The following is an 11,366-nucleotide window of genomic DNA, read 5'->3' on the forward strand; positions in this document are numbered from 1 at the left end:
CTGGCACAAACGGCTCGATTAGTTCCGGCTTTGATGAAGGTCTGTCTTCCGAAAAACAAAATGTGTTGTGATTGGTTAGCTGTCCCAGTGTGTTGTGATTGGCGAACAGCTTAGACGGTGTTTCAGTACTGCCCCGTCCCTTGCTCCTTCTTTCAACAAAAGCTTTTTGGCAAATCCGGCACTGTACTCCCTCATGTTGTGGAAGCTGTCCTCAGTAAAATGCGCAGCACACAATAGCAAATTGGGGTTATAATGCTCAGGGACAGAGTTAAAAAATAAATTGCAACAACTGTTTCCTGACATCATCCTCTTTCGGAAGCCCAAAGAAAGACGTTTGGGCACGGAGGTGAAAAAAACAGCGTTTCAGGCGGTCGCACACCGGACGAGAAGCGCAGCGTCACGCCACGTCTTTAAAATTCAAATACATTATTTTCTATGAGTGTAGGCACACCGGCTGCACCGTTCGGCGTCTTTCTGCGGCGCCCAGCTACGTCGTGTTGTACTTGTAAGAATTGTTCTAGACATGCCGAAAATTTGACGCTACAGCACAGCAGCTCTTCTTCTTGGTTTTCTCTGATGCACTAACTCTGCAGCAGCACTTCTTCTTCATCGTCTCGTCTGATGCGCTCACTCAACCAAGCGTTCTAACCACAACCTCGCCCCTCCCCACCCCCCAACCATTCAGATTTCTGTAGGCGGGAATTATTTTTAATGATATTCCAATGAGCCGCTTTGTGACATCACAAAACCCAGGAAACCAACACTGTAGTCCAAACGAGCCGTTCGTTGTAGTTCTTGAAAAGGGATTTTTTTAAAAATGAAATATCTCCCTTTGGAGTGGACTTTGAGATTTGAAACTTTCTAGATCTTTTTTTATGCCCAAACATACAGAACTACACACTGACTAAAATAACAAAAGTGAAAACGCATAATAGGACCCCTTTAAGATATTTCTCTTTCATACAATAAATGTTGAAATGGTTATGTTTACACTTAAAATATGCGATTCATTAATGCCTGTAATCTTAAATAAACTTACCTGGGACTCTTTTTAAGGGCAACAAGCATCTCCTCAAGAGCACCAACGTACTTGAAAAGACAATTAAATCTACTGAATATGATTTTCTGCTAAAAATGATAGAGAGCAGCATATTACATTGAAAAATGTACAAATATCCACAGCGAAGACAGAAAGCAAATAAGACACTAACTAATTAATCCCAGCGCATTAGGCATAAATATGAATGCATGTCTTTTTTTGACACAATGAATATTGCTTTGTTGTATCATGCAGAAAATACAACATTTACTTCCAAAGCACAGAAGTACACGCCAAATGCAGAGCTGTTATGAATTACCTTCTCTAGTCTCCAGTCGGTCTCATTTCTTTTCTCTGAAGCCAGAGATTCACAGCGCGATAATAACCTGATAAAATTGATCTCTAGTCTGGACGTGGCCATATTTGACGCTCAAAGCGGAAGTCGCGCGAGTCTTACACACAACAAGACGGAACAGAGCGACAACCGAAGAGTCCTGTTGGTTACGCAGGAGCGGTTGGCAATAACTTATTGCGAATGTATTATGCATTCAAAAACAAACATACAAAACACGTGTACTTGTAACTTACGTTCATATCCATCGCTTAAATATAGGTAATGTAATCTGAGAAAAAAAGCCAATTTTTTTTATTGCATATGAACATATATAACAGTAAGAGAAATACAATGTTGCATATAAATGCCATCAGTACACAAGATTACAAGTAAAATAAAAAATTAGCCAGAGGAAGAAAGAAAACATAAAATAAATAAATAAAACAACTAAAATAATGAAGACGGTACGGTTTACTTGTCTATTTCAAATGTGCAGATAATGTTAGAAGTCCTGAGAGCTTTTTTTGTTTTACATTTATATACCATATTACAGTATTGTTTCAATTCGTTGATAAAATTAAATACATTTGGTTTACCACCCGACCACTTCATTTTATGTATATGAAACTTCCCCATTACAACCAGTAATTGAATAACATACGCTTTATTCTTTTCTATCCCATAATCATCAACATATATCATTATATCAGGCCCACCCAGTTTAACAGCTTTAAGCTTCTTGTAATGAAGTTCTCAACATCAACCCAAAATATCTTTGTATAGATGCAATGAAAAAATACATGAAAAATAGTTTCTTTTTCATTACTACAAAATTCACAGGAGTAGTCAATATTCAATTTAAAACGTTCCAATACATGTTTCACCGGATAAATTCTATGCAATATTTTATACGAAACTTATCGAAATGTATCAAGCATTCTCCAAGCCTCACGCCAATTTAAGTCTCCAAATATTGATGACCAGAAAAATCCTCTAGCTGGAGGATATGTAACATAATTTACTCAATTTCTAATGTATTTATTTGGTATGTTGTTTTTTTAAATAATAATATATCCAATAAAAATGGAATTAGTTATATAATCCAGATTAGGGTTTTCATTACATTCATTTTTAAGAAAACATAATACTTTATAGCGTCCATTACAATGGCATATTCTCTGGGTCTAATTGGGATAAATAAAAATGACAAATGCATACAACACAATTTCAAAACTTAACATTTCAATGAAAAACTAAAATAAAGCTAAAAACAATTAAAAATATTAAAGAGCAAAAGGTATAGGAGTATAATAATGATTCTAACATAACACTAAGCCAAACACCAAAAAAAAAAAAAACTACATATGTGCATGTACAACCACACACATACATACACACACACATATATATACTTCACGCAAAAATGAAAATCTGCTGAAAACTGACTCACCCTCACCCCTCACTCACCTGAGTTTGTTTCCTTATTCAGACAGATTCTGAGAAATTTAGCATTACTTCACTTGCTCACCAATGGATCCTTTGCAGTGAATGGGTGCCGTCAGAATGAGGAGTCCAAACAGCTGATAAAAACATCACAATAAGTCACAAGTACTCCACACAACTTCATCATTAAGATGCTTTTAACTTCACACTGTTTCAAGTCCATACTCCATAAAAACACTTCCTCCATTAAAAAGTCATCTCGTCTGAATCAGGAGAGAACTATGCACAGATGAAACATTATTTACAAGTGAAAACAGTCACATTTGTCAGTGGATTTTGATGAGAGGACAACATGGGATGGAGTTTCTTACCGGAGGAAGTGTTATTATGGATTATATTTGTCCAGATGCAATGGTTTAAAGTTAAAAAAGTGTCCTGGATTTTTTTCCTTATAAACACAGAAAAAGATCTGACATGATTTATCTTAGATTCATTTTCAAAAACCTGCCATTTTAACCTGCCGAGTGTGTAGCGTGTAGTGGTTTTTTGTTTACGAAGTATCTCTTTATTTCGTCTGAAATACGTAAAGACAGCATCCACAAGTGGAAAGTTATTTTTAACATCTATTACAAGAACTCGATTAATCTTCCGGATATGATGCAAACCCACATGGTATACACCCATTCCTAAAGAAAAAAGTATATTTTGGCAACTTCCTTTTGTTCTATATTAGATTCATTAAAACTAAAATTACATTTTTATTTATTTAGCATATTTGGTCCTGACATTTTCCAAAATGAGTCATTATTTACTCTTCAACCAGTAGCAGTAAATAAACAACAAGCGCCAGCAGGGCCAGTATAAGTTGAACTTTCGTCACTTCATCTGATTTGCAGTATTTGGTCATTTCTGCAGCTCAGCAGTAGCACTTCCTCTATGAAATGTTATAAAAGTCACCCACAAACCTGAACACAAGCTCAACCTGAACACACGTTCAACAAGCTCCCAAAATGAAGACGCTGCTGCTTTCACTGCTCTGTAAGTTTATTTCTGTGGGATTGAGTGTGATTCTGTCATGATCAGATGATCTCAATGATCGGTTTTCTGTTTCTTCAGGTCTGTTTGTGTGGAGTCAGTCCACAGAAGCTTTAACTGATCACCAGGTGGTTTTAGGACAGAGTGTGACTTTAGCCTGTGAGTACAGATTAAAAGTCGTTATTTGGTTTGTAATGAAACTACCAGCTCGTCCGGAGATGATACTGTGAACTTTTGGATCAGAAAAGCCTGAATATTACGATGAAAAATTCCGTGAAAAATATTCAGAAGGAGACAGAAGCCACTTAGTAATCAATAATGTCAGTGTTGATGATTTAGGAATGTATTACTGTATAAAACCAGGCTTTGTTCTACAGATCAGTAATGGTATCAGCCTGCACACCACTGGTAAGTGAGAAAATGCAATACATTTACACAACTAAAATCTACATTATTATCATTATTTATGTTGTCTATTTATGATTTTGCATTACAATTATCCAAACTGATTATTTCTGTGATGACAGTTATGGTCCAGACTGTACACCCACTGGGGTGTGTTTCCCAAAAGCATTGTTAACCATCTATGGTTTTAACATTCAAGGTGTTTCCGGTGTCCATAGTTTCTGTTCGCAAACAGCATTGCAAACTTAATTGTGTGGTTGGATCTACAGCTCTCCACCTGTGGTTAGAAGTTTACTAACTATCCAAACAATACATTAATACTTTGCTTTTCTAAAAGAAATTTTTCAGTCTTAGCGACCGTACCAGACTGCAAAACACTGGAAAGTCACTGGCAATACATTTATTCTTCTGAGATACTACTACTACTACTCAGAATAATAAATATTTGTTTCTGTTATTATTATTATTAGTGCTTTAAGAGCTCTCAACGTGGGGTTAGGAGCATAGTTTCTTGTTAGTATGACGTGAATAAAATCAAGCACTTGAGCAAATTAAGCAAACTAACATGTGGTAAAATCTATATCTTTCATTCCATTCCTTCTACGTCTTTTAGTTTGTTAAGAGAACTCAAGCGGCATTTCTGAAGAGTGTGCATGCACGTACTTGCTCAGTGGTGAACACCGCTAAAATAACGGAGAACGAAAATAGCTAAGTAGTCATCAGATTCCATGTTCGTTATTTACAGCAAAAACCTGAGATTAATTTGACCTCGAAATGGATAATTAGCCGAAGTTATCACTCCACCGCCTGCTTGACGTCATTAACGTCAGTTTTTACCGAAGGACAGATGTGCGCCAGAATTCCTACGTTTTCGTGAAACAGTCATGAGCCTGTTTCTCTAACGCATTGTACTATAAGTTACTGTGTTGTTCGGGAAACACACCCCAGGTTATCAATGAATGAATTATACATCTGATTTCTGTTATTATTGTTAGTAGAAGCCGTAGTAGTTTATCATGTAATTATTAGAGGCCAAGCACCGAAGGTGCATAGGCACCTATTGTATCCGTTGGCATTCTTATTATTCTTTTATTTTTTCCCCCTCTGATTCCTTGGCTCAAGTTGATTCATTACACTATATGATGTCATTTTCCATCATTAAAATTTTCCCACCATTTTGAATTTTATGAAGAACTTACTTTTTCGAACTCCTCCTAGGCTGTTGCTCTGATTTTCACGAAAATTAAACCAGACCCTCTTCAGACCATGCTGAAAAAAGTTATGGAATTCAAGTTGATTTGTCTAACCATTTTCGAAAAACGCGCAATCAAATTTTTTGTAGTGCTTGTGAAAATAGGCGTAAGGCTGTATCTCCTCAGTGCTTTAACGCAGTGGTTCCCAAACCTGTCCTGGAGGTCCCCCTGCCCTGCACCTTTTGTATGTCTCCCTTATCTAACACACCTGATTCCACTCATCAGCTCGTTAGCAGAGACTGCAATAACTAAATTGGGTGTCTGATTAGGGAGACATACAAAATGTGCAGGGCAGGGGGTCCTCCAGGACAGGTTTGGGAACCACTGCTTTAACGTATTCAGACCAAATTTGTCCATGTCATGACAACCATGACCTGAGATTACATTTCAGAGCAGCACCACCTAGTGGTCAGAAGATATGAAAAATGGCTATTTTTGCTAATAACGTCTGAATTATTTGGCCAAAAATCTAAACTGGTCTCTTTAGATTCAGAGGAGCATGCCGAGTCGAACCCAAGCGGCAACCTCCCCCTCTCTCTCCTGAAGCCAACAAGGAAGTGACTTAAACTGTAATTCATCAACTGGCCGCTAGAGGCGGGCTACAAAAGGGAGTCAATCCCATAGACTCCCCATGTTAAAATGCCCAACTTTACAGCAGAAAAAAACATGTTTATAGCCTGGTTCAAAAAATTATTTTGGTCTATATAGCTAATTTTGCCCTTCATGACAACTGTGAGGGGGGTGAATTTTTTTATAAGCCATTTAAATTATATTAAGCCTTAAAGTTCTGCATAATTAAGAGCGTGGCCACTTGAGTGACAGGTGGATTGCCGCTGCTGTCACCACCGTCAAGCTAGGTGGGTGTGGCTTCAGCAACCAGCTCCCGCCTTTTTGCCCATTTTTGATTATCCGGGAGTGCATCACTCGGTGTATCGGTGACGCGCTGCCAAGATGGCGACGGCTGGCTCTGCCCACTTTGAGCTTCAAAAACCTCTTCAGGAACCTACGGGTGATGTCACGGACCCTATGTCCATGTTTTTATACAGTCTATGGTCGAACCATACTCAATTTTCCCATGTCAGCCATTTTGGGCGTCTGACATTTTTTATTTAGTTGTAAAAAGCTATATTTTACTAACGCATTGGCGTTATGAAACTCGGTGTGCATATTCAGCACCATGCTCTGATGGTACTCAAAATGTTTGGGGGCAGCACCACCTTGTGGTCAAGCTGTCTGAGGCTGTATCGCTGCAAAGCTTTGACCTATTGACACCAAACTTTGTTTGTACTATTGTCACCTCACACTGACCACGCCACATCAATTTGGTAACAGCATCACATGTTGGTCAAAAGTGATAAACCATTAATTAACCAATAATACTGAAATTTCTTAAAATGCTAATAACATTTCAATACATTGGCCTGTTGTAATGAAACTGGTCTCAAAATATTCCTTGGGTCATGCCAAGAACAGAGACTCCAATTATGCCATAGTCGACCGAACCAAAGACTATAGAATACCCAAGACGTGTCACTCGTATAGTTTTGAATGGGGAAAAATGCAAAGCTCAATATGGCCGCTCTATTGAACGAAGCCCTGCCTTCTGAGCAAAAGAGCCAATCGCTAATCAGTAAAGTCATCGTGTCACTGCAGCTGCCGTTAGAAGTCCCGGTTGCTATAAAAACAGTCATCGTTCTGAGAGGTGCGCCTAAGACTGCACATGCGCACTGGCTGATCTAGCCTGAAAAATATGCTTTTTTTAATGCTATTGGAGCATAATGAACAATATTTATGAGGCAGTTGTTGTCAGCTTGGTGAACAGTTTTGGAGAATTTGATGTTTCCCCATTCAAAGAGATAGGAGCTGCACTTGCATGCCCAAGAGGCGTTTCAAAGATGGCCGCCGAGTGACATGACTTGCCTTAAAGGGACTTTGACTGAACTTCCCGTCCGCCATTTAGATTTTTCTTAAAAACCTACTTTTTTGAACTCCTCCTAGATCATTTGTCTGATTTTCACCAAATCCGAGTCAAATTTGAGTGTGCTGACAAAAAGTTATTTTGTGTCGATAGATGAAACAACAAAGTTGAGGCATGATGCCAAAATGACTCTGAAGCTGTATCTCTGCAAAGCTTTGACATATTGACACCAAACTTTGTGTGTGCCATTGTCACCTCACACAGAAAACACCACATCGATTTGATAACAGCGCCACCTACCGGTCAAAAGTGATAAGCCATTAAATCACATTACTGGAGGTTGTATTTATGATTTTTCAGCCATTTTGACTAAAATCAATCTAAAATGGCTTTAATTACTCATTGTTGCAGTTGGTCTGACACTCCATACCATGCTTAGCTCCTCATTTTGCTTCTGTTGTGCTTGGCCCCTTAATTGCTGCTTGCAGCTATATTGGTCTATTATTTTTGTTATTTATGAAATTATATTTATGCAGATTTGTTTCCAATCTAAATTTAAAGTATAGATTCCCTTTATTTAAAAAGTTTTCTAACTATCCAAACAATAAATTAATACTTTGCTTTTCTAAAAGAAATGTCTAAAGATGACAGTGGTCGTACCAGACTGTACACCACTGGTAGGTCACTGGCAATACATTTATTCAAAATAAATATCTAAATGGCAAGAATGCATGGCATTTATTTAATTTTTCTAACAATTCTACAAACATTATAGAAGTTATTTTACCTGCTGTTTTTCTAATAATTATACAAGCATTTTAGAAGTTACTTTACGTGGCTGTATAGAAGATAAAACTTGGTATTTTTCTCAAAAACACAGAATCTCCCCGAATTCACAATGAACCAGAGCAAAAAAATCCACCACAAGATCAGACAACACTTCCGATTCCTATCATTATGTTAAGTCTGTTGACTGTTGTGCTGTTTGCTGCAGTAATAGGTGAGTAAAAAAGTCAAGACCATAGTATATTTAAACCATGTAATGAAAATTATCACTAAGCTTTAGAATTTTTTGACATTATAGATTATAGATATTATAGATGATATTAAATAATTAAAACATATGTATAATAATTATATTATAAATTATAGATATATAGAATATTAATTAATATCCACCACAAGATCAGACAACACTTCCGATTCCTATCATTATGTTAAGTCTGTTGACTGTTGTGCTGTTTGCTGCAGTAATAGGTGAGTAAAAAAGTCAAGACCATAATATATTTAAACCATGTAATGAAAATTATCACTAAGCTTTAGAATTTTTTGACATTATAGATTATAGATATTATAGATGATATTAAATAATTAAAACATATGTATAATAATTATATTATAAATTATAGATATATAGAATATTAATTAATTATACATAAATATAATATTTAAGTACAGTTTTATTTGTATTACATTTATTGATTAATTTAGCAGCATTTAATCAAATATTACTGTGCTATTCTAGGTTTATTAATGATGAACCATAAACGGTCTAAGAAAATTCCTAAATATGTCAATGCTCATCAGGTAAGATGTTTCTTATTGCTGTTTATGTTAAAAATTCGGTTATTATGACTGCTTTTACAAACTTTTTATATTCCAGAAAACAAAACAAAAAATGTTTAATTAAAAAAGAATGTGTAAACATGAAGAGCTGTCTTGATAAATGGAAATAAACATCTAATGTATGATTTTTTTTTGTCATTCGTTTAGATTTCTACTTTGAAGTTTCGTGAGAGTAACAGAGGAAAAACAGATCCTGAATATCTAGAGGTGCTGCCAAATTTCTAGAGGTCCTGTATGAAACAGTGTTGATTTATTGCTGTTTGCTTCAAATGAGCAGAATTCTGCGCTGCTTGAACATGTAATGAAATGATTTGCTCTTGTCTGTTCATTATAATACATGACTAAAATCTGTCTGCAATGAAAATGTCCATTAAGTTTTATAATAACGTTTGCTTTTGAATAAACTTTGTAATGTTTTTGATTGTTTTTTATGTCTCTTTGTGAGTTGCTAAAATCTGATTGTAATGGGATGCAGTAACAATAATTAGTTCTGATTGATCATGTGACAATGAATGTCATATGTGGATGTAACATAACAAACGCACAGCTTTTAATTTCACACGACATTAATTGATGGACTGGAGTGGTGTGGATTATGGACTACTGTGGTGTTTTTATCAGCTGTTTGGACTCTCATTCTGACGGCACCCATTCACTGCAAAGGATCCTTTGGTGACCAAGTGATGTATAATGCTACATTTCTCCAAATCTGTTCTCATGAAGAAACAAACTTATCTAAATCTTGGATGTCCTGAGGGTGAGGAAACTTTCAGCAATTTTCAGTTTTGGGTGAACTCTCTCTTTAATGACAATAAGTTGTCCAGTCATTTAGAGTTCAACCACCACTTCTTAAGAAGGGAGTGGTTTACTTTTATTTCTTAAGTTCTGCAGCACTTCCGCTCAGATTCGCAAGTTAACCATCTTATCGTATATGAATTAAACAACCACAGAATGGGGACGGTGCAGCTTTTACTCTTCAGTAAGTTTAAGTTCATGCTCAATTTTACTGTGATCTTAATGAATAAGACAGAAGATTATTTAAAGTGAGGCCAAGTATGGTGACCCATACTCAGAATTTGTTCTCTGCATTTAACCCATCCAAGTGCGCACACACACACAGCAGTGAACACACACATCCGGAGCAGTGGGAAGCCATATTGGTGTGGCACCCAGGAAGCAGTTGTGGGTGCCTTGCTCAAGGGTCTCACCTCAGTCGTGGTATTGAAGGTGAAAGAGAGCACTGTACATTCACTCCCCCCACCTACAATCCCTGCCAAATCTGAGACTCAAACCCGCAACCTTTGGGCTATAAGTCCGACTCACTAACCATTAGGCCACGACTTCCCCACAAACAGAAATAATCTCTGTACACAGATGTGCTGCTGGTGTGTCAAACTACAGAGAGTTTAACTGATAAATGGGTGAATTTAGGGCAAAGTGTGACTTTAGACATTTACTGGCTTTTCCTGAAGCCACCAGATTCTGTAGTGGTGATTCTGCGAACTTTCTCATCAGATTCTATATCTACTTTTGTACAAGATGAAGGATTCACAGACAAATATTCAACATGAACTTTGAACCGTTTATTTATTGGTAACATATCTATTGATGAATTAGGAATATATTATTGTGCAAAAGCAAGCATCTCTCTACAGCTCAGCAGTGGCACCAGACTTTACAGCACTGGTAAGTGTGTATAAAATCATCATGATAATTCTGTTATCTGTGAATTATCTAAAAACAGTTACAATGCACAAACTGTGCTAAACTGGTATTTTAACTTTCATTTCTGTCAGAGATCTACAAAATGCGGATGCATATTTGGTATTTCTGAACACAACTTTTAACAGAAGCTGCTCAAAATCAGAATGAGACCGAACTGAATCAGTCACAACATCAGACGACACAGCAGGCTCTGATTGTTTTATACGTCATACTGAACATTGTGATGTTTTCTGCAGTGATAGGTGAGAAGAATTCAGGATTTTGCGTGTATTATACAAAACAGTAATAATAAATAATTTTGAAAAAAAGAACAAAAGTGTTGTTGGTCGGGTGATGTAATAGAATGTTACATAAACATATATGTAATACAAAATTCTCAATATTTTTTTTTCAGTATGGTTTATCTTTGTTTTTGTTATGATAAAGTCTTATAAATGAGCTCTTACAACTTGCTTGACTCATGTATCATGTAAATAAATATCAGTGGTGTATAAAGTACCCGAAAGCCATACTCAAGTAAAAGTAGAGATATCTTACCAGAAAAGGACTTTGGTAGAAGTTGAAGTCACCATTTAGAATATTACTTGA

General features: G+C 36.5%; 1 protein-coding gene and 1 long non-coding RNA gene across 6 annotated transcripts in view; one reads left to right on the forward strand and one right to left on the reverse strand.

The window, feature by feature from the left end:
• Window positions 1–2,918, reverse strand: part of LOC107587004 (vesicle transport protein USE1-like) — a 7,456-nt gene extending 4,538 nt beyond the window's left edge. For 2 of the 5 annotated variants that reach the window (XM_016274595.1, XM_016274594.1), the window contains exons 1-2: window positions 1,359–1,582; window positions 1,040–1,089 (exon numbers count right to left, since the gene is read on the reverse strand). In XM_016274595.1, the coding sequence (XP_016130081.1) occupies window positions 1,040–1,089; window positions 1,359–1,460 (152 nt within the window). In that variant the 5' untranslated portion in view covers window positions 1,461–1,582. Of the gene's footprint in view, window positions 1–1,039; window positions 1,090–1,358; window positions 1,583–2,840 lie in introns of those variants that run through there. The other 3 variants (XM_016274599.1, XM_016274596.1, XM_016274598.1) reach the window with 3 other exon arrangements.
• Window positions 2,919–8,597: 5,679 nt separating this feature from the next.
• Window positions 8,598–9,417, forward strand: LOC107586938 (uncharacterized). The gene is made up of 3 exons (XR_001609414.1): window positions 8,598–8,684; window positions 8,953–9,014; window positions 9,201–9,417. It is a non-coding gene; the product is annotated as an uncharacterized lncRNA (long non-coding RNA).
• The last annotated feature ends 1,949 nt before the right edge of the window (window positions 9,418–11,366 follow it).

Source organism: Sinocyclocheilus grahami, unplaced genomic scaffold (genome assembly GCF_001515645.1).
Source record: "Sinocyclocheilus grahami isolate Dianchi unplaced genomic scaffold, SAMN03320097.WGS_v1.1 scaffold87.1, whole genome shotgun sequence".
NCBI classification, from domain to species: Eukaryota; Metazoa; Chordata; class Actinopteri; order Cypriniformes; family Cyprinidae; genus Sinocyclocheilus; species Sinocyclocheilus grahami.